The 24,125-nt window shown below is 44.4% G+C and overlaps 1 protein-coding gene across 5 annotated transcripts in view; it reads right to left on the reverse strand.

The window, feature by feature from the left end:
• Positions 1-1,012: 1,012 nt before the first annotated feature.
• LOC140257622 (contactin-4) overlaps positions 1,013-24,125 on the reverse strand; it is a 250,817-nt gene continuing 227,704 nt past the window's right edge. For 4 of the 5 annotated variants that reach the window (XM_072347045.1, XM_072347047.1, XM_072347046.1 and 1 more), the window contains 11 exons: positions 13,011-13,186; positions 11,441-11,561; positions 9,266-9,424; positions 8,405-8,554; positions 7,811-7,881; positions 6,721-6,955; positions 6,097-6,212; positions 5,411-5,597; positions 4,875-4,987; positions 3,607-3,775; positions 1,013-2,704 (listed from right to left, as the gene is read on the reverse strand). In XM_072347045.1, the coding sequence (XP_072203146.1) occupies positions 2,604-2,704; positions 3,607-3,775; positions 4,875-4,987; positions 5,411-5,597; positions 6,097-6,212; positions 6,721-6,955; positions 7,811-7,881; positions 8,405-8,554; positions 9,266-9,424; positions 11,441-11,561; positions 13,011-13,186 (1,598 nt within the window). In that variant the 3' untranslated portion in view covers positions 1,013-2,603. The remainder of the gene's footprint in view (positions 2,705-3,606; positions 3,776-4,874; positions 4,988-5,410; positions 5,598-6,096; positions 6,213-6,720; positions 6,956-7,810; positions 7,882-8,404; positions 8,555-9,265; positions 9,425-11,440; positions 11,562-13,010; positions 13,187-24,125) is intronic. The other variant, XM_072347049.1, reaches the window with a different exon arrangement.

The following is a 24,125-nucleotide window of genomic DNA, read 5'->3' on the forward strand; positions in this document are numbered from 1 at the left end:
ATTTGAGCTGTGTGCTCTGCACTTTGCAGTGAAAGCCTTCAGCTCTCGGGGCACCAGCGCTTGGACAGGACATTTCTGCTATAAGCTTCAGAAGTGGCAGATAGATAAGCTCGGGATTTCCCATGCTGCTGGTGGGGATGCACACCATGGGAAAACAACACAAACAGTCGCAGCCTGTTACTTCTCTTGCCTGGCTTTCTGTGCTTTCTCCCCAAAGCCACACTCTCCAGGTGCCCCCACCAGGTGCCAAGCTCCCTACCTCCGTCTGAGTGTCACTGCTCGTCCTTCCCCATGCAATGTTCAGTCACGAGCTTTTGCCTGTGCTTCTGGCTGGGAGCTGATGGAACTGCCTGACACATGGCTGGGCTGAGTGCTGCATGGCCCTACGGTGGCACGAAGACATTAAAACATGATTTTTTTTTTTTAATTACTTCTTAGTCTGCATTCCAATGAAAAAGAAATCTTTTCAAAGACATGGCTATTTTCACTGTTTTAATAAATCTCTTTACATTTCCCATAGAAGATAGTGATTTTAAAACTTCTTTCTAAGAGCTGAATCGCGTACGTTTGGTTTTAAGCATCGCTGACAGGCAAAGTGCACTGGGTTCCTTTGAAACACCAAAGGAAACACCCGAGATTGGGTGGGCTCCAATCACACAACTTACGCAGCCACACTTAAAAGAAGAGAATCAGAAACACAAAACGTTGCCACAGTCCACAAAGACAAGAAGGAAGCGATGCCTTACCTGGCGGGAGGGGAGCGTTTGTTTTGTTTCTGATCTTGGTGAGACACCGAGTTGCCCGAGCTGCACTCCAACTGCACCACTCTGCATGGGAGCTTTGAATGTTCAGGACTACAGAAATAGCTGTTCTCACCCCAATAGATTTACTCTGAAGTGGATTCCTCTGCAGCCCCCCCAGGTGGGGAGGAGCCGGGTGGGCGCTGGGTGCTGACATTTGTCATTGTAGGCGCAAAGGGTCGGGGTGGAGAAACGCTCCTGGCAGACAGGTATCTTTACAAATGACAGAATATTTATTAACAATACCTTTAAAAAAAGGTTACATCTGCTAGTTCACTGATAAATATCATTTACACCGGGGAGAAAACTACAGCTCTTTTTTGGTTTTTTTTTGTTCCATTTTTCTTGGTTTTGTGTTTTTTTTTCTTTTTTTTTCTCTTTTTCTTTTTTTTCTTTTCTTTTTTTAACATAGAAGTAACCATATCAAACTAAGAAAGAAACACAGCTTGAAATACTGACAATATTTCTCTGGTCAACACCCCTGACTTTCACACAAGTGGAATCCTGATTATGCGTTACTGAATAAATATATTTAGAAGGTCTAAAAGTTAACTGTATTATTTTGTAAGCAAAAAAGACAAGTTACAGGCAAATTCAAGCTATCAGGAAAAAAATAATAGTAAACCACTGCTGCGCATTTAAACTTGAAAATTGTATAGAAAATTCCATTGCCTTGTACTAGCGTTATCCCATCTGAGTGAACGTACAAAAGTACCCCGTAGTAACAAACAGTCCTTCTCTGAAGAAGATGATTTTTGCTGTGGATTCTGTCATTTTCCGGCGTGCTGCTGTTACACCTCCGGGTTCCTCCGAGGGGTTCCCAAATGCCGTGGGCTCCCCGCACCGCTGCTGGGCCCCAGTGGGTGCCAGAATGGGGCTGGAGAGGAGGATGACTATGGGATGGGGGAGGAAAGTGTGTGGCAGCACTGAGCCTGGCTGCACTGCATCTCGGAGCGCTGCTCTTGGTGTCCTTGGAGCGATGTGAGCATGGGTTTGCAGCGGGGCCCTCGGGGGGACACCCACAGGTACCCAGCATCTCCACGCTACCTCCATTCCTACCCCATTTGATGCCAATTATGATAAAGACAAAGCTATTTCAAGACAGTAAAAATGGAACCTTACTGCATGATGCCAGAATTATCAGCTACATGTCCTGTAGTCCGCAAACAACCGAAATCTGCGTGTTTTGTTTCAAGATCATAGCGTTCTTTCTGAGCATTTGGAGTTTGTCTCGCTGAATCCTCTGAATAACAAGGAAAATCCTGTGTGCAAACAGCACTGGGTTCACACAAGGATCGCCGCTCACTCTGAACCCAGTGGGAAGCAGTTCTGCCCCGCGGAGCCCTGTGACACCAAACAGGAAAGGGGCGGCCAATTGACTAAGAACAACGTGGAACTCTTGTCAGAAAGGAAAATTCCAAACAATATTTTCATGATAATGTTGTCCATAGCATTTTATAGCAGAGGAAAAATTAATATCTACATCGTATGTTAACTTTTAAAAAATTCTATAAAACACTAAATATATAATAAAAAATATGCATATAAGGACATATGTAAACTGCTTTGGTAACATCGTATTACAGATGTTTTCAGTGCATTGCAGAGTTTCCAAGGAAACTTCAGACAAAGCTATATTTGCTTTGAGGAAGTACTGTATAATGCCATTCCTAAAGAAGCATAAACATTTTTCCAGTAGTAAGATGTACTCAAACCACAATATTACTTGGTACTGGGTGTCTTCGAAACAGCTAGCTAAATGTTGCTTATATTATAAACAAGAAGTCCTCTGTGTAATTTTTGTCATAAACTGGACCGAGCTGTGAGCGAGATCATTATCGTGCTGATGGCTGACAGTGTGCAGGCGTTGGAGGTCGAAGGGCTGCCTCCTCTCGCGTACGCATCTGAGCAAAGAGAGAGGAGAGATCAGCAGAGAGCACTGCAAACCTTCAGCCCACAGCCCTGCCCATTCCCCGTGCCCCACCACCACCCCTTCCTGCCCACTGAAATCCACACTGCTGTTATGCTGAGGCTTCTCCCACATACTTCTTTACAGTTATTCAAGGCATTATTAACAGCACCAGCCTGGCCCAATCCACATCCTAAAGGACAATCCTAAAGCATCCTATGGGGATACTCCTGCGTGGAGCCAAATAGGAACTGGCGTGCACTCCTGCTCTGCTGTGTCTGCTGATGAAATCCCTCTGCAGGGTTTGTATGGCCACAGCACACAACCAGGGGGAGATAATTCTGCTCTCACCCAGGGTTTTTCACATCGCTGTAATTTTAATGCCACATTCCTGCATTGCAGAGGCAGCTGATTTAATGCAGCTTATAAACTGCAGTATTATTAATGGAAGATGGGACATGGAGATTTTGCAAAAGCAATGTTGAGTAATAAAATACTCTCTTTTCTGTTTGTTCTTCTGCACAACCTCATTTCCCTAAATAAATATTTATGCATCCAACACAGAATGGAATATTGCTATATAGTGGCCTTATAAATTTAAAAGTCTCTGAACACTGCGTTTTATATTTTGTTATAGTGAGTTGCAGTGAAACAATATATTCAGTATATATGAGTATGGATGTAGGAGAGCAGAAAGTGTGTAAAAATCTAAACAGAACCGTAAGCGCTTATGACAGCGTTTCTCATAGTTTAACCTTGGCTCAGGCTGGAGCCAGGACCCTGAGCTAGGCTGGATGCTGAATTTCAGCCCCCCCAGGGCATGATGCCCATGCCCAGGTCCCACTGCCTGTTCCTGGGGTGACACAGCATAGAGTGGCACCTACTCCCTGGCCTTACTCGAGATCTTTGGGATCCGGATCTGCTCGCTGCTGCTGCCATCGCCCCCGTCACTGAAGGGCTTTATCTCAATGATGTAGTCCTCATCAAAGGGCAGGGAGAGCTCCACCGAGGTCCTGTTGGTTTCAATCACAGATGCACTGCTCTGCCTGTTCCATCTGTACAGAACCTGTGGGAGAGCAATGAGGAAGCACAAACAGCAGAAGCACTCACTGCTGTAGGATCGTCTGGTCTGACCACTGCTCTACTCACACCCTGAGTACCCCAAATACACCCAGTGACACCCAGACACACAGTCTGGTCACCAAGGTGCAATCCTGACCCCAGCAGCCACTACTGCCCTCCCCACCTAAACTACTTCTTAAATTCACCTTCTAAGAACCGAAGTCCTGTTAATTAGCACCACAAATTGCGGCATAATTCAGAAGATTTCCAGAGAAAAGACACCAAAAAGCTGGGCAGTGTTTTGCTGTGAGGCAGGAAGGAACGTGTGTTATCCAAACCGTAAGTAAAGAAAGGAACTTTTAGACACCTGTGAGACAGATTCCGCCTTTTCAAGGGTACGAGAGTCTCTTTCACCTGTTTCAACTGACTTCTTAATTTGCATTTCAGACCAAAGTGTGTAGGGATGAGACAGTCTGAACTGCTGGGATTCCTCTGGGGTTTCTGAAAGCCCCGAGCAATTCCTTACTTTTGATTATTCATCGGAGTGCACCAAAGATACTTAGAAGTGAGGGCAGACATGAGAGCTGGCACAAACGCATGAGTCTGATGCTGCCAAACTGTGGGCTGTGAACAGAACATGAAGCGTGCCCAGGTCCTTCACTGCTTCCAGCTCTGGTGGAAATGCTCACATAGCCCAGCCCTGAAGGCAATGGCTGGCATTCACTCACTGGTGTCTTCTTTGGGCCAAATTAAACCCTTGTGGAAGGTGATGGAGCTGAATTCTTCCCAAGATTTCTCTCTGGTTAAATTAAACCCTATTAAAACAGCTACTAATGAGGACTCTCTTTCTTTTCTTTTGGCTTTGCTTTCTGAAGAAAACAGAGCTATTAAAAAAGCATTTTATTTATCTGCAATTAAGGAGCTGGCTACAGCCTCTGGAAGGTTTCCACCCAAGGTCCTACTGTAAACCCCAAACTCAAAATGGGATAATGAACATTCCCATTAAAGCCCAGTGCAAGAATTTGGGGACAGCCAAGGCGCCATCAGGACTCCCTGCATGTCCCAATGGAGGCTGTGCATGACCTGTGCTGGCAAACACTCACTTTGTAGCCCCGCACTTCTGACTCATTATCCAGCGCTTTCACTTGGTCCCAGTTCAGTATGATCTTGGAGTCTGATGAGTTCCATATGATGTTCCCAGGGGGCTGACTTGGTGCTACGGCAAACCAGAGAAAGCATTCTGTGACTGTGGAGTGCCATCTGCAGTCAGATCCCTCCCCATACCCTTCCAGCTTGTCCCATCCCAGCTTATGAGGGTCTCTGAGGTCACAGCAGGTGTGACACTGCACTGTCCTCTGGCTGAAAAGGCAGGCATTCAGGGGCTCAACATGCCCAAGACCAGAAGAAAAAACCCTCTTGAACAACAAGACAAATACTTAACATTCCTACACAGCGGTGATTTCAATTTTGCACTCTGCTTACTTAACATGGAGAAGAACCTTACCAAAAAATGGCTAATCCTTCTGCACAAAGAAAACAGCAAATAAATATCTCCCAGTTCCTTAGGCTCAATTAAAACCAAGGGAGCTGGCAGAGACCCTCCCCAGGCAGAGCACGGCCTATTGTCCTGAGCACTCACGTGGCTTTTTTGTCGTCACGTTGACCACGGCGCTGGACGGACCGGTGCCAGCAGTGTTGTATGCCTTGACTGCCAGGTGATAGAGAGCATTGCCCTGCAAGTTGGTGACTTTGGCAGATGTTTGGTTACCAACTGTCCTGATCCTTCTCGCATTCTCTTCCTTTTCGTCATGTCTCCAACACCTGACCTGCAAGACAAAGTGAGCCCTTCAACCCCAGCTGCAGGCAGGCAGCACCCTGGTGGTTCCTAGCTCTATGATACTTCTGCCCAAAGAAGTTCTCTGTGTCACATCTGGGCAAGTCTTGCTGTTTTTCCCACCTCAGGGGAGATGTCAGGGATTAGACATGCTACCTTCTGTCCTTAAACTCAGGGCTGCTACTTCTGACCACTGCTTTGGTCTGAGATGGAAGAAATGACCCACAATCTACAGACTTTCCCAAGAAGCTCGCTGACGTCAGAGCAGCCTCTCTGGCCATAAGCACACACTGTCTGACCACAGCAAGTTCCGATCTGCATTTCAGCCAGCTACACACAGACAGATGTGTCACCTTTTACCTCAGAAGAGAAGGAACTTCTGCATACCAAAAGAGAAAGGCACTGCTCAGCAGGACCACGCAGCAGGAGCAGTGCTGCCCCAAACTGCTCAGCACACAGCCCTGGAACCACACCATGGCTCCCTGCCTTACCTCATAGCCCTGTATCCTTCCTTTGTGCTGATTCTCTCGAGGAGGAGCCCATGAAATTTCAATGTCTGTGGCAGAAAGGCTTCTGGCGAGAACTGTGGTTGGAGCTCTGGTCGGCTCTGGGTAGACGAGTTAAAAATAAAATCAGAGTTTTCACTTCTATGTTTAATTAGTCACTAACTTCAAGGGAATTTCATTATTGCACGCGAAAAGAGGCATGCGACAAAAACAAACTTTCCCATTTCAAAACAAAGCCCCGTCAGGCCCGTGCTAGACTGCACTTCCCCTCTGCAAGAGAAATAATAAATGTCATTACTAAGCTCAACCTAGGATACCACGTACAGTAATTAGGACAAGAGGGAACATTTTCTAATCAGTGGACATTAATTCATGCTAAATCTCTGCTGAATTCTTTCCAGATTACATATTGCTTTTCCATTAATATCAAAAGATTTCATTACGATTAATGTTATTTTAATGACTATCAAAAGAATTAATCACGGTGCACCATTTATTATAAATCAGAGCAAGGATTAGGAATCAAAGGACGTCGATGCGGATGCTGAACCCTCTCTGATCCGCAGATGACAGCAAGGCGGAGGAGTGGGGATGGGCTCCTCACACTACCTTCCTCTGCAGAGTACACGACCGTCACGGGACTGAAGGAGCCTTCCCCCTTGTTATTGTACACCCCCACTTTCACTTCATAGGGTGAGAAGGGCGGCAGGCTCTCATTGCGGAAGACGTATCTGGAGGCATCTGGCGAGGCCACAACAGTCTGCATCCAGCTGATGGTGCCGAAGGGGCGGAAGGCCACCACGTAGCCAAAGCCACCTCCATTCTGCAGCTCCTCGGGCACCGTCTGTGGGCAGACAAAGCATGGAGAGGTGGCAAGTTGAGCAATTGCAATGATTTCCCTGTTGCTTCCTGGTCCTTCCTAAGTCTGGGGTTAGCAGCTGGAAGCCCAAATGGGCCTATGGGCACCCAAAGTTTCAATGTATGACAATATTCTGTAATGATGGGCCACTGTCCTGTGTGTCAAGGGGTTACTTTTGGTGGCGGCGCCGCTCTGCAGTCCAAGGCTCAAAAAAAATAAAATACCAGGCCATTAGAAAGATGGTCTCTGGATGTTTATGAGAATAAATTGACTGTTGTGTTGGAATACAAATTATATTCTGTGCAAATTATGAGTCAAAGTCATGGCTGATGTTCTTGTGTTTTTGAAACATATTGGAGTATCTGTAGGAGATGCAGCGAAACTAATTAGTCCAATGGAGGAGGAAATTTAGCACATTGAGCTGTGTGGTAAGGAGAAAAACCCATTTATAGTTTTTTAATAACCTTAAAAATATCTCTGGTGATTCATTCTGCCAGCTTGGTCAGGAACAGTGCTAAGTGGAAGTGTTAGCATGTCTAGTGAAGTTCATTACTAGGAAAAATATGCCAGCTGCATCACATCATAACACGAAAATACAAGCAGACAAATGACTAAAGTTCTAGCCCTGGCTGCCTTAAGGAATATTAAACATTCTTCATCTCTGCATCTCCTCTTGCTGGCTTTCATTAGCAGCAGTAAAAACCAGCATGAATTGCATTGTGCTCACTCTTAACCATTTGCTGCCGCATAACACAGCACCAGGGTAAGGGCTGAGGCTCAGGAGTCGCCCTTGGTTCCCAGCACCATATTTGTTTTCCTCTTGGTTTGGACTCCACTCACCTCCCACGTTATGACCAGCTCTGACTTGCTGCCTCCACCTCCACTGACATTGGCTGGGGTGACTTCAGGAACTGCAAAAAAAGAAAAGAAAAGAAGATGCAGAACTGTAGATAGCACTGAAAACACATGTGGGGATTTTGAAACCAGAGGAGTGTGCTGAAATGAACCAGCTACAGGACTCTGCTGGCCTTCCTCTGCTGGGTATCGGAAACGTTAGCAAATGACTAATTTGCCACAGCAAACAGCACATTAAAAGTATGTCAATAATCGTATATGAAAAGTATGTCGATTAACTTGTGTATTCAGCCTCTAATTGTTTAGTTTAAACATTTATCTTCCATAAAAAGGGCTTTTACATATTTTCCTATTTCACAGCCCGTTCCATTACAGCCTAACATGGAGCAGAAGAGGCACATTTCCCCTGACAGACACAATTCTCTGTACCACCACCCTGAGCCTACCACTGTGACCATTTTCAGCCAGACCAAGCGACAGGGACAGCACCCAGGAGCATCACAGCCCTCAAGACTTGTAACATGTCCTTTATGAGCAGCTGGGGGACAAGACTGAACTGAGCTGCCCACTGCTACTTACGAGCTTCTTCAGTTCTTCTGTTCTCCGAAGGTCTGCTTGGCTCCCCTATCCCAATCAGGTTGGCAGCCACGACTCGAAACTCATACTCGACCCAAGGGTTGAGGCCCACCACCGTGGCTGTGAACGTCCTGCCGTCGATCACCTCTGGAACTGGAGACAGACACAGATCAGGGGATAAAACCACTAAAAGTGTTTAAAAAAGGCTGAGAAAAGGTCCTGTTGGATACCCTTAGCAATGAGGGATTAACACGGATACAAAGTAAATGAGGACTGTCAAACCTTTACTCATTTTTAATGCCTTATTAATTGCTAAAGTCAGAGCATTAAAACACGGTGCTTTTAGCACAGAAATTCCCGCTATTAAAAAGTTCCTCATAAATTGCCACTTTCTGAAAACAAGGTGTCAAGGCAACGGGTTTGCAAGTTGTTCTTTTTCTCCTTTCAGACTGCACTGTTCCCTCTGTTTAATGGTTACTGGAATGGAATTAACCTCTGGTGGAATGAGCAATTACATCATGGGATTTTTCCCTCTATCAGGAAAATAATTCTACTTAAAGATAGGCCAGATGACACGGGCTGTCCCTGAGGGATGTCTTTATAGACCACAATTACTGCTGTATATCTCCAGCGCGGCAACAAAAGATAGGAATTCATTCTGTTTTCCCTTAAACATTCATGAGAAAAATGGATGAGTAACAGCGCTGACTGGAACCTAAATCTTTGGGTTGCCAGACTTGAAACCAGTTAAGAAGAGCAGCATCCTGCAGCCAGTGGAATCACAGAGAGCAGAACTGTGGCTCAGCAGTTCCCCATGGGCTCGTTCTCCAGCAGCACAGCCCGGTGGGTCAGCATTGCCCTTACCTGTGCTCACAGCCTGCCAGCCCACCGAGAAGGGCGTCCGGGCCTGCACCACATACATGGTGATGGGGCTGTGGTTGTCTGCTCCCGGCCTCCAGGACAGCTGGGCTGTGGTGTCGGTGATCTCATCGATCGTCACGTCCTCAGGTGGGCCTGGGGGACCTGTTAGAAACATTGCAGGAGGGACTGCTAGAAGTTGGGTGCTGACTGTGGCCTTCCTGCCCCGCAGGATGCTTCTACAAGAGAAATGACCTCTGTCGTGCATCACACGGCCATGTCCGTCAGCAGTAGTACCTCTCCCCAAAGCGCTGCTTTGCAGCGATCTCTCCTCTTCACTCTTCCACTTTGGTCTAAAATTATTCTCAAATCAAGATCAGAAAATGCTCAAATATCTAAAATACCCTGAAACTTCCAGTGCCCCGTCTTTATAATGAAGCTTCTAGCAGGTGCAGCCACATTTAATTTCTAATTCTGTGTCATTTTCGCTTGGCTGGGGGGAAATCAATCACATAATGCAGCCTTGTTCAACTCCTCCAGTCCTTCCACCCCAATGAAATTTAACTGCATCCTTCACAATTTACTCCTCCTGCTTGGCCGATACTGACATAACCCATCTTCTTGTCTTGGAATAATGACAGTTACTCCCAGCATTTCCAAATATACTGCTTAGCAGTGTGCATGATGCCAAATTAATTCAGAGACGTTCATGCAGGTGCTATCTCAAGGTCAACAGAGGGGAGAGAGCCTCTGGTACCTTCATGCAGTGACCAGAGGAGACAGGAAGGAATGAGCAGCTCCACCTTGACTCAAGTAGATGAGGTAACCAGTTTGGGACCGGGTGATCTTTCACCAGGAGTACAAGTCCCTAAATGCATGGCACTGCTGAAACCAGGCATGATGTAGCCTATCCCTAGGGCTGTATCACATCATCTTGACATAGCTCAACTGACTGTGTACTTATACAATCTTATAACATCTAAGCTCTATTTATGCAACAGCAATTCGCTCCCCCTCCAGTCTCACAGCCCAGGGATATTTCCCAATGTTATACAGTTGGTGGCACAGTGCAGCACACCTCCTGGTGCAGCCATAAGACCACGGGAGACATCCCTGAGTGGTATTTTTGCTGTCAACAGTGGTCTCTTTCCTGTGAGAATTTCATGTTCTTCCTGTTAGTCTGCAGAGCCAATGCTAAGGAAATTACCTAATTGAGGTTCTCACAGCAGGCTGTTTTGAAATGTGTGTACAAAAAGAATAACCAAAACCACATGTTCTGACTGCTACGTGATGTGGCCATAAACCTTACATTAGTAGATGAAAAGAGACATACAGAGGAATCAAAGCAAAATGGGTGGCCCAGCTTTCATAAAGAGAGAATTTCTCACTTCTTTTTAATGTGCTCCTACTTGTGTTGAGCTGCCTGAGATTTTTTGCTACATGGAAGACTTGGAAACGATAATTCCACAGAATGGTTGAGGTTGGAATGGACGTCTGGATCCACATAGTGCACCCCTTGCTCAAGCAGAGACAGCCAGAGCAAGCTGCTTATAAAGCTTATCTTCAACTTCTGAGCAGGGAGGACAAATTCAAAGGTGGGATGGAGGAAAATGGGGCAGGACTCAGCTTCGTGCTTCTTGAGGATCACAAGCAGTAAAATAATATATATATATATATATATATATATATATATTTGTAAAGATTCAGACTCAGGTTAATTAATCACATCCCCATTAAAGCCATATTTAATATCATCTACGCATGGCAACAAATAGAACCTGACAAATCAGTGCAGTTACCAAATCGTGTTTATTCTAGCAAAGGGAACAACTGTGAAGGAATGCAGTGAAGAAGCTGGAGAAGATTTCTGCTGCTGAGTTCAACAAATAAACATGCTCAGCTGGTGCAAGTTTTGCATTCAGGACATGAACACAAACTCGTGTGTTTCTCTGTGCTGTGTGTCTGTTGTACGAGCACGCATACAGGAAACCAACTTTATATGTGTTGCTTGAAAACGTACTGTGAACTGCAGCTTGTACTTCGAGCTTACTTCTTAGATGAATTACAAGATGCTGGGATCCTAATGAATGTCTCTGAGCCCGGGAATTGTCTTACCAGCAGCAGAAGATAAGAAAGAAAAGAAATTTTACAACAACAACAACAGTAACAAAATTCAAATACCTCTTACAATCAGGTCTGCAGCAGCAGATAGCTTGTCCACACTTGTTTGCACCATGCAGACGTATTTCCCAGCATGCTTCAGCTGGATGCTTCTGATCATCAAATCACCAGCTGAATCCTGCTGATAAAGTAGAGAAAAGTGGTTACAATTACTTTTTAATGAGCGCTAAACATCATTATCACATGAAGGACACTGTGACTAATGGATTTATTTTACACTGGCTGATGAAAACATTCGTAATGCAAGCCGTGGCCTATTAAAATTATGTGAGTCTGCCTTGAAGATAAGAGCGGGAGCACTTCTACAATTATGGCTTCTGTAAGGGGCAGGGGAGCCAGGTTTGGGTCCGTTAAGCCGTTTTCCCATTAAAACAATGTGACGGCCTTTGCAGGTTTGCCTCGATTCTTCCTTCAACTCTCTGGATATCTAATTCATAGCCTCTTCACCGTTCAAATGTCTACGTTGTGTCAACATCTATTTTGTAAGTGCAAACTAGCCCAAATTACGAGACATCTGCAATAGCAGCCTTGTGTTATGGCCAGCATTTTGATTGCCTGGCGTTTCTGTACTAAAGATCATGAGAACAGCACTCTCCTAGGAAATCTTGCATCACCTAACAGCGGTAATTTGTTTTCCAAACGCCAAATGCATGTCTGATTAACTGTTGAATAGAACTAATTATGTATCTGTATATACAGGAAGCTCCGAACTCTTTTCTAAATGCTTCTCCAGACACAAAGCATTCAATACATCAGAAATCTCAGGGTAACCTTGTGATTGTGGCTTTCAGACTGAAGAATATTAATACAGTTTGCAATTTTTAGCTTTGCAGCCCAATCAGGCACATTGACAGGGAAGAGCTGTCACTGCTGATGTGCACCCTAGGCAGAAATCTTTACAGGCAACTTTTAAGGATTTGCAACATCAGTGGGTACAGCCTGGGTTTCCTATGAACAAACAAGTAACAGAGAACCCAAAGACACCAACGTGTCATTGCCAGGAAATGTGCACAGATAACAGTGAGAAGAAACGTCACCTCCAATGGTCAGTGACATCTGCAGGACAGTGAAGACCCTTTTGCGCAGAGGAAAAATACTTCCTCTAAGCATGTGGTCACAAGAGAAAGATATGGTCATGTAAGTGAGCCAACCCCAGTTTCTGTATAAATACAAAGTTCTATGGCTGTTACGTTTTGCCTTTTTATTTCCTTTTTGAACTATTATGGACTTCTTCCCAGTGTGAAAAGTGAAATGGTAGTTTTTTTGCAAGGAGAAAATGCATTATAGGTCTTCCAACATACAGTTCAATGCAGCGGTAAACCATCATTCATGCCATCAGACTCAGGGCACGTCATTAAGCAATTATAACTATCCTGCATCAACAGTAACAAAGCACTGTACTGTCAATGCCTGTTTTCTCAGTCTGAGACATAAGATAACATCTCCTAGTGTCAGCTTAGTCAAATACTTCTCCTGCTGGCAGCCCTTCTGTGTGTTACCTGCAGTTATTTCTGTGAGCGCTGATGCAAGAGGAACCCTTCAGGGAGTTTGCTTTAGAATTGATACTTACCCCTCCGACTCTTTCAAAGTGATCCCCATCTTTCTCAAAGTCTATCAGATGTCCATTGAATGACCAGGTAAACATGATATCGAGCGAGTGATCGTGAGACACCTGGCAAGGCAAGACAATACTTTCTCCAACAGTGACGTCCATACTGAAAGGTGACACCATAACTCGTGTTGGATCTACAAATAAAGAAAACGGGGAAAAAAATATTAATCCTTTCTTGAATTGAGTTAGAGGTGGAGCTGAACCCACATCTCTACACAGTCCAATCCAATCTCCACCCAATCTCCACTCAATATATCTCAACTTGGTGTCACTGACACCAAGAGTTTGAACAAGTCACAGTGGCTACTTTGGAAGATCCTTAAGGCAACATCTGAACTATCACATCTTTGATTTTATCCCGATACCTTTCACTTCCTAAAATGTGTGTTTTTTTTCTTTGAGGTGGGCCCTCACTCATAAGGAGAGTGATAAAAAATGATATCAGAGTGATATCAACTGAACTCTTCATAAGAGGCAACATGAAACAACAAACCAAGCAGAGGGGTTTGGGGTGAAATGTGGGTCCTGTGTGTCATGCTCAGCTGATGTGGGCAGTTAATGGGTCAAATTGACTCCTCTTTTAGGACCTTGGTGGTCATAAACAGGAAGTTATTGACCCAATGACCAGGAACAGAGCAAATAGTTTGGGGAGATATAGCAGAAAAAAGGTGAGAATTGGTCATTTTCTGAAACATGATATTGAATGAGGAAAGACAAAAGACTGCAGGTATCTGTCATGTGGAGGTCCTGTCTGTTACATACCAGCTCCATCCTGGGCATTGGGACCAACCCCTTACTCACAGTTACAGTTTACCACTGGTTTACTTTCTTTTTTTTTTAAAACTTTGGGTCACGCAGTGCAAACAAAATGGTGCCATCCAATGATGAGCCATGATGCATTATGCAGACTTCAGCCTCTCATCTGTGCCCATGAATTCCCTCTCCCTCTGAAGTTAACATTTGTCTTTCATTTCTGTTGACAAAAATGCAATATATATATATTTTTTTTCCTGTAAGGCCTCAGAGGAATGAAAAGGGGAAAAAATATTGCTTAACAGTGAGACCAGAAGTCTGAAAATCTTATACAGATATTTCTGCTTATCCCCCAAATCTATTCTGCACAGCTGTCAAGGTAAAATAATACAGGCATTATTCATTCTCTAGTATATGAAATCAAAGCCTTAACTACGTCACCCAAAGACTCCTGCAGAACTGCTTAACTCTCTGCTAAAACAGTAAAGGTGGTGCAAAAAACCCACATGTGCTGGGCAAAACTCTTCACTTGCGAAGTCTACGGGAATTAGTGAAGAAAGACTTCACCGCCAACTCAAAGAGCCTTCAGATCAACGTTTAAGATCTTTATGAAGGATGTGATTCTGACATGCAATGAGCGCCTCCTGCCTCGCACTGCCTGAGTGCTCCTACACGCAGCCCACAAAGCACCACGCGCACCGTGGTGCTCAACAAGCATCAGCATTGAGGTTCTGCTGTGGATAGCCCTCATCTCTGGACCTTTCTGCAAGAAGCGAGAAGTCCACGCTATAGATTTGATTCTTCCTGCTGAAATACACAGAGTTTATAAAAATACACAGAATGAAACGCGGGTATTTCCTAATGACCTGTTTCCCAGAGCAGTTTAGCACAGCTCCTGTGGAAGCTGTAGGGGATGGACGTGCCCAGTGCCTTTGAAAATCAGACCCCCAGGTTTCAATCCAATCATGTCAAGAAGCACTGCAATCTTAGAATTGAGCATAGTGGGTTAGAGGAGCAGCTGATAAAGTGCAATGACAAACGATACGCAGCGCAGGCTCTGACCCCAGCCATTGCTTGACATCCATGGCAGCCCCCTGCAATTCACCCCAAGGAGAATGCTTACCAATCCCTTCTCAAGGACAGGAAAAGCTGAAAAACAAAACTACCCCCTCTCCTTGGGATAACATGAACAGAGCAGCAAATGGAAAACATTATTCAGAAGCCAACTGAGGGCAGCCCAGTGTAGGCACACCTCGGTAGTACACAGCCAAGCAGTAACCAAGATTATTAGGTTTGTGTTCTCAAAATCTGTAACATCAGGCTCCTTTTAAATTACAGTGAGTGCTTTAACAAAACCAACATTATGCTGTCTGTCAGTTGCTGTCTGCGGGGCAGTGGGCCCCTACCAAGGGAAGCAGCCATCATCTCCCACAAAACCATCCCAGCAAGGACAAAAGGGAGCACAACTGCTCTGAGCCAGTGCTGTGACAGCTCATCAGGCTGTCACCGAGTTTCTGAAGAAGAAACAAGTGAATGCTGAACGCCAAAGGGATTGCTCCCAGGGGATGAAAAGCTCCTCACCATCAGGTTGCAGAACCTGGCTTTCAGCCTGGCTTGGCTGTGCCATGCAGCCCAGGCTCAGGATGCAGTGCCCCCTGCGGGGCTCTGGCTCTAGGTGTCACTGACAGCTCAGGGAAGCAGGGCAGCTCCCTGCTGCCTCCTTGCACAACAGTGCTTTCTCCAGCGCAGTTTCTGTGTTTACTGTGGGAAGAAACACATAGTATTCTTTCTACACACAATTTCCCTTGCCTGCCAACAAGCAGACCCTCAGCAGAGCAAATCTGCGTCAGGACGGCTGCGCAGCACCCAAACATGCAGGGATCACTGCAGCTCTCCTTACCCATGTGTGTCCTGAATGGCATCCCTTGGTGTTACTGCTGCAGTACAGTGAGAATTCACTGTATTTCTGACTCATTTAATGCATTCGGGGGTTTGGAACTACATGGTCTTTAAGGTCCATTCCAACCCTGGCCATTCTATGATCTGGCTTACAGCAGCAGAGATCTGTTTTCTTGCTTACTTTCAGTTTGAAAGAAGATACGGAGCTGAGAAGCATTTCCCATCTGCAGTTGCTGTGCTTGCATCCCTTGCACCCTGCTAACAGGGAGCTGCCATGGATTGTGCACTGTGCCCCATCTGGGGATGCTGTGCTGCATCCTCACTGCAGACCCATAGGCTGTGTGCACTGTGGGCTGGAGCAGCAGTTCCCCAACCTGAAGGGATGCCTTCCTGCCCCGGTTTGCTATTGATTGGGTGCCCGTTAGGAGGGATTATTTGTTTAGGATAAACAGCTTTGCATGGCTGTGCTCGCTTGTCGTAGCTCATGCAGCGCTGTGCTGTATTGTATTGATCTGGAGGACACAAACACAGTGGGAAACCATCCACACAGACATGACATGAATGGCATGAAGTGAGGCAGAGACTGACACAGATAATGGTTGCTTTTTTGTTTTAAAAAACCCAACAACAACCCAACAAGTTAGTCTAGAGCAAATATCTCCGAATGACACACGAGGACAAGGGCAGAACAAGAAGCAGCCCCATGTGTGTGTGGTACCAAGCAGGTCTTGGACTAATGTATCTATGGCAAAAAAACTGAAGGCATCAGAATTCATCCCAAAGCTTAGCAGTGCCTTTTGAGGCCAAGTGCTGTAAATACCAATGGCTCTGGAAGGGAGATGGACATAAATCAGAACTTTTCCTTTCTTGGCAGAAAGTAAAATGTGCAGTAGCTGCTTATGGACAGAAAGAGCAGGATTTGGATCTTTAAGTGGGAAGAAAAAAAACACACCAAAAAACCCAAAAAGCAGTTTTTGCTGCCAGTTATGCTCGCTTTCTCCAGGCACATGAGCAGTACTGGGGATGTGTGCCCCAGCTGGGTGGGAGGGCACAGCACAGACCACAGCCATGCCAGCACTTGGGGCTGTGCTAGGAGAGAGCATCTGGGTGCTGCCTAATGAAAGCCAGCGTGGATGACAAGGGAATTCCAGATTCAAGCATGAATGCTGAAGTGCAAGAGTTTATGTTCCATTACCAGGTGCTTCAAACAAGCAGCTAAGGCAAAGGGAAGTGATGCCAAGCTCACAGGGCTGCAGTGCTTTTTGCAGGGCTGAATTTCCATCCACATGGCTGATATTCCTCACACAGACCCAAGGCTACAACTAGTACTTGCAGGTTTGATTAACCTTCTCATTACCTGTTGGTTTTAAACAGCAGTTAATGTTACAAGCCCACCTACATTTTATACTTAAATCTGCACGAGTGAAGTCTGCATAAACCATTTCAGATTTCACACACAGGATTTTAAAACATTTTTTAAAAGACAAATTATGTCATTCTTTCTCTTTAAGGCAACTCTTTTTAAAATCAGAGTGAGTTAATAAATGCATTGCAGGTCAATGCCCTCTATTTGTAATGACATTTTATGTTATTACATTGATTTTAGGGCAAATCATGTCTAGAGATAATAAAAATCAATCCTGGAGGTAAAACATCTGTTTCCAATGAGCAACTGAAGAATCAAAGTCCAATAAATGGGTGCACAAATGTGCTCCAGTGTTTCTTTCTCTCCCATTTGTGATTGAAATGTTTCTCCAAGAGCAGGAAGTCCACAGCACAGCAGACCTGACACCTGGCTCAGCTTATGGGAGCTCTTAGTGCTCTGGGCATCATCAGACCCTGCGAAAAACGCTGAAGACAGGAAAAATATGACCCCAAACTAAAGAGAGTAATGACTGGTGAATAACAGAAAATGTAGCATGATTAGCATGGCAAACTACAGCTATCTTAGTAGATTGTTTGAGCGCTTTATGGGGCATGGCCAAAATTGATATGAGAAAGAAATGAGGAAAAGCAAAGTAAATATAACATGTCCTGCCTTACAGCATTACGGAGATGAGCCACGCACAGGCTTTCAGGAATAGCACGTGGCTCCTTCTCACACCAACATAACATTTGTGTTCCGTACCAGCTGCCACGTGTGCTCTCCCAGGACAAGTAACAGGTTTATAAGGCACACCTCTTAGCAGAAACTGCTGCAGCACCTACAGTGTTCTTGAGTCTGTACTGCAGTGGCTGAGCCTAATAAAATGATGCCTTATTACAAGTGAAAGGGACAGCATCGGCTTAGAAAAGAGACTTGGGACTGCAGGAGTGTTTTGATTTTAGAAATACGTGGTTAGTGGTCTGGATCTTCCCATGCCATCAGGTAGCACTGATATTTGGCTCCCAAGGCAACGAGACATTGCCATGTATTTAACAGGGATTAAGGAATGGAGGGGTGGAACATTTGGCCTTTCCTGGAAGACTGAAGACTGCTTCAGCAACACGCTCAGTTTAGCTGGGTGTTTATGATGTGCTAAAACTGCTTTCCTGAAAGAGGATCTTGGTCATTTGACTCACTTGGCATAGCAGAACTACAGCACTGGGATGTCCATGCTGCTACTTTCAGATGGGCACTTCAGCACATCCTGCGAGTCCCTTTCTCTCAGGAATGCTCTTTGCTTTGGTGTGGGCAAGGTTTGTTTTAAGAGAAGAGTTTAAACATTGCTCCTTTTAACCTACCCATCCTTAAGCCTCACTTTTGAGATCGCCTTCTTGGCTTCATTCAGAGCTCAACTGCAGCTGAAGTCCAAATTACTAACTTATTTCTTAAACTGATGCTGAAAAAGAGCTTCCCACAGATTGAAAACTGTCTGAACTGATGCAGGTCTCCCTCCGAGGAATTAATGCCTCCCACCTTGCAGACAGGGACCAGGCAGTCAATCAGCAGATTGCATTTCTGCATACTCAAATACACATCCTTTGTGTGGCTGAATAATAAATGAAGGTTAATTTAAATCTGAAAACACATTAAGAATGGAATCGCATCAAAGGATACTGGGGAGGGATGTACCATCACAGCAAATTCAGAGACAAAACGTATGAAAATATATCCAACTCCACTGAGAGTACAAAGAGTGTTACTTAAATAACAAGAGGGCACAATACTTCATTTTAACCTCCATTTTTGCGGTGCAATGCAATCTTATCAAATCAAGCTCTCCATACAACTGTGAGAAAGAAAATCGTATCTAATGGGGTCTGGAAATGACAGTCAAATCTGTCACTCACAGAAATTCATCCTTGCTCTTTATGGCAGTGTGCAACAGTGCCTGATTACACTACACAACCCAAACATACCTTCTGTCTCTCTTTGCATTTCAGGCTCAAATGAAAGCCACTCCACTTCAGAGGTGCATTAAATGAAATTGGTATGTTTGACAAACGACTGAACCATTTGTGACACACTTCATAGATAACCCAGGGAATCCACGGTGTCACCTTTTGTGGGCTATTGATTGAAACCAGCTGATATCCATCTTTTCAAGTATGGAATAATCTACTGTCATTACAAAAAATGATGGCCATCTTACAGAGAAGGTTAATCAGATACAGGAGAAATCATATCTAATCTTTGATAAATTGCAAGTCACTCAAGGATCAATCACCATTCCCCTTGTAACACAAGCCAGAGGTAATTGTGCAAACATAATGCCATGCTGCCTGTTGTGCAGCCCATATATGTGGGCTGTGGCCAGAAGCATTCTGACCCTTAGAACAGCTTAACTTGCTGGGACTGCTGATTTATGGGTCTTTGCACCTTCGTGGTAGAGCGGGGTTTTGGATTTTCCTATCTGAGCCCTATGTCATTTATCCACACCCTCCTGCTCAGGACCAAGATGTTAGGAATAAGCTGATGAACCAGAATAAATCCCAAATTTAGAGTCATTAGGAGTTGATGCCTCTTGGAGCTGTCAAACCTACAGAACGGCATGAAAATCACTGGGTGGAATTTCAAGCTTCCCAGTGGATGATGCACAGCCTAACCATCTTAATCCCATCCAAATCAAGCCTTCTATTTTTCATAAATGTCTTGGGATAAGCAAGTCTTGGTGCACAGGTGATTAATCAGGCAGCCCCAGGCACAATGAGCTTTTCAAGCACTTGGTGAGAGCACAGCAAGCCATCAGCCCCACTGGGAAGGAGGAACAGGTTGGGGTATCTACTGAGAGCTCTGAAAAAGGAAAGCTTTTACTGTTACTTTAATAAACTGGACAAATTTAAGAGTATTCTACTTTATCTCCCATATGTTTCACTTCTTTAAAACAAACGTTTGCAGTAACTGCTGCATATATGTTTATCCAAAGTTAGTAAAACTCCCACACGTGCTATAACACAGGTATCTATATAAGTACCACTTCATACAGAATGGAATTTGCACCAAGAGACATTAATACAATTAGTTCTCAGTAATATTCCCTCACTGTTATATTCCTCATATTCCCACCAGAACTCATGGCTATGTGTCATTAGGAAAAATGACCACCTCAGTTTTCACCATGGAGTGTCTATCTCCTGCTGTTACCACAACGGCTTATCTTCTGGTTGGGTTGTTGTATCAATCCCATGAATGCCTACAGCCAAAGTATTTATCTACAGCAGCATCTGCTCCTGCTATTTTATAATTAGGATATAATTAGTAGAAGTTCTCGCAAGTAGCTCCCATAGAGAAATGACTCCACAGCACAAAAGTAAAATCTGCAATTCCCAAGCTATTGGCAATCTACACTAAAGAAGAAATCTGGGCATTTCTCAAGTGCCTCAGCAAATGCCATCCCAACAACAAGACATAATTAAGACACTGTAGAGCATTGGGAGAGACCAGATACAACCCATCTGCAGACAGGTAGGGCAATCAATTATGCAAAGACTTACTTGCAGTTTCAGAACAACCTTGTCAGGTCAGCCGAAAGGTCAACTTCAAATGAAAAAGTCAAATTTCTTAATAAACCGAGAGCTTGGAAAAAATATTGCTGCCACAGCAACATAGTTTTCTATTTGAAACCACTATTAAATGTTCAAATATGAATTCTTTTTTTTTTTTTCAGACAGAAAATGGATGCCTCCAGTTACCGATAATGCTGAATTCTTATTCAGCTTTTGCATACAAATGGCAGAAAAAACGTGTGGATGGTAAGGGTTCAGAAAGTACCTGGCAAGTTAAAAACTAATTAGGAAAGCACAATAGCAATTATTCCAGCCTCAAACCTCTGGAATTTACAAGTATCCAAAGAACTGAGTCAGCCAAAGGGGAGAGGAAAAGCAAGAAAGGGAGTGATTTGAGCTCTGTTTAGTGGCTATTCACAGAGGGAGCATCTACAAAACTGCCGGCTTGTAAATCGCTCCTGCTAGGGGCAAGCACAGCGTGTGAGCCATCCTATTAAATACTTGCTTGAATTTTTAGAGTTTGAATCGCAACCAAATGTGAACAATTAAGCTTAACAGAATTACACCGAATAGAGAATTAGATAAGCAAAAGAGAGGGAAAAGTACAGAGCGAGGAGCTCTGTGGGATGAAGGCCAACAAGAGCACAGATCTTGGAGTGAAAGGGAATAAAATGAGCTCCGTTCCTTTCTTTCCTTGTCTGACCTTGGGCAAGTCATTAAAAGTCTCTGCTGCCTTATTTACCCATTCAGCCTATCACATGGAAGCAAGGCCTTCATTAGAAAAGTGTTTTGTCTTCTCACACCGCTGTGCACAGGAGATATTTTTACTTAAGATAAAGTTTTACTTGAAACCCTGTTGAGTCCTCTCTGCTGCCAGGCAGCACCGAAACCCAAACATCTTCCTCCAAGAAGATCAACTTGCAGTCCAACAGAGACAACAAAACAAACCTTCAAAGGCCATTTCCTGGGCCACAAAGGTTTAATTTGCTTCCCAGTTAAGGTGAGGCCATCTCTGTGCACTTTGCTCCTTGCGAGGAAGTGCCTCACGTTTCCATGTCCCAATTAGTCGGTGACAAATTGAGAAGGCAAACCCTTCTGAGCACCTCGCCCTTGTTTTGCACTCTTGTTGGTGCAATGATGTTACTCAGGGGCAGCATCAAGGCAGGAGCATGTGTGGAATGAGAACAACCCGTTAGATCATCCCATCATTATAACTTGCTCAAAATTCTCAGCTCCTATGCTGCTGAATGAATATTCAACACAGGGCATTGTTAAAGCATCCCTCACATTGCTCCTGTTGCACGGCATTTTATTTCTAATTAGCCACAAGTTTTTCCTTTGCACGTTGCTTCAAAACAAGAGCCAAGGTCTAACTAGTGAAAAGACGTGGAGAGGGGGAGGAACAAGCAGCAGGTCAGCAGCAGCACCTCTCCTTCCTGCCTGTGTTCAGCAATGGATGAGCCTAGTCCTGTGCTTCTCAGCACACAGCTTTGCTGGGACACCCGGTCTGCAGTATTCCTCCCTGACCTGTTGCTCTCTGCTGCCTGAGATGTCACTCCCCACCATTCCACCAAGCACTTGGTTATCAGGATGAATGGATTCAGGCTTGAGTTGTTACAAAGACTTCCTACTGAGACATGAAAGGAATTGAAATTTTCACTGGAGAAATGCGGCTCACTTTCTAAATTCTAATGAAGATTAATATTTCAACATATTTGCAATGAATCTAGAAGAAAACAGTACTAACATCTACAACTTTGATCCCTTCATGATCCAATCAAAAACTTCAAACGTAATGAAAATAAAAGTTGTATTTCAAGTAAGAGACTTTGCATGAGAGAGAGAAGCAATCCAAGCCACAGAAAAACAAGTTGAAGACAAAACTCCCTTCTTTCACCAACAACCTGCTATTGGACAACGAAGATTCACATTCACATCATATTCCCAAATAACTGCTTTAATACTGTGATACAGCACAGCCAGAACTTAACCTCTTCTGGCAGTATCTGATGTCAAGTCCTCTCTGCCAGCATGACTTTAGGATTAAGACAGGGTCTCTAGTCTCACATTTACTTTGATGTGATTGCCCATCATCTCAAACTGCATTAGACAGGGTGAGAATCAGAACTGAGGAGTCCCTAACACTGCATCACCACTCAGCAGTGCTTTCCTTACTCCGTGATGCATTAAGAACCATCACAGCCAGTCTTCACCACTGTGCCACTCCACTTTACTACCTGATATGCAACTTTGAGTACACCAGCGCTCCATTCCCCTTCCAATCCAGTCAGTCTCAGGAAGAAAAAGTCAAAACTGTTCAAAGCCTCTGAAGTTTGGTTCTGCTGAGCTGCTTCCAAAAACGCTTCTGAGAAAACACACAAAAAGACTGATATTTCCCTCAGTGCTGTCCCAGATTCTTCCCTTCACCACTCACACATTTTCCTCCCACTACAGAAAATGTGCTCTCTAAACACTTCATCTGTATCTTTGAAGTTAAAAACACAGCCTTCAGGCCAGTCTGCTCTTAGTTACTATTTTCAAGGATATAAAGTTCTTAGGGATAACAGAGTCATTACCACTGCTGCTCTTTATTTCCCCAGAATGATTCCTTCATCCCTCACCTGCAATGGGGACAGACAGTCATTTTCACAATGCATGTAATATTGGCATCATTATCTTCCCCATCCCTCCCTGCACAGACTGAACTACTTGGGTGTGAGGAGAAGTGGCTCCAGGGGCACCTCCCCCATCTTGTACAACAGGACTGTGTGCTATAATGATCTCAAGTTTTCTCTGTTGCATCATTTTCTCTTAAGAGTATTCAAGATCTGTGGGATTTCCATGAAGCTCATCCCAACGCATGCTTTGGAAAAGGATAAATTCTATTCTCCCTTGGGATGATGATCAAACTCATTGTGTTGGCAGACTGACAACTTAAAGTCTTCCTGAATGAGCAACAAGAGAATGCACAGGATTTTTGTCCCATTGCAATAAAAGCATCATTTTTGGTTCTCTAGGAACAAAACAGCTGCACGAAGCTAGAAGCTCCAGGATCTTTTGCAGCCAAAAATTCCCAGCAAGTCCATTAACAAACACACAGGAACTGAGTCACAGAAACTGAGAACACAGCCCCTTACATTCAAACCCTGTCGCATCTCTATCACTGAGCAACCAGTGTGTGACGCTCCTGCCTTGCTCTGCCTGGTGCTCCTGCCTCGTTAAGCAAGGCGCACGGTTCTGGCTCGTCCCACAGACCTCAGCTCTTCCTCCTGCTGCTAGTAGCTCTTGGAAAGCTAAATTAATTCTCTGCAGCTACTGGCTAGGGAAACAGGAGGAAAAAAGTTCAGTCAAATGCATTTGGCTTTTCTCATGAATCTGTAAGTGTCCCCAGTTGGACGGTCATTTCCAGTTAATAAGCTCTGGGTTGTCTTCTTTAGTTATGCAACGAATGATTGGAGAAAATAATTTGTTGCTTACATTTTACATCCAATC

This window comes from Excalfactoria chinensis, chromosome 12 (assembly GCF_039878825.1).
Source record: "Excalfactoria chinensis isolate bCotChi1 chromosome 12, bCotChi1.hap2, whole genome shotgun sequence".
NCBI lineage: Eukaryota > Metazoa > Chordata > Aves > Galliformes > Phasianidae > Excalfactoria > Excalfactoria chinensis.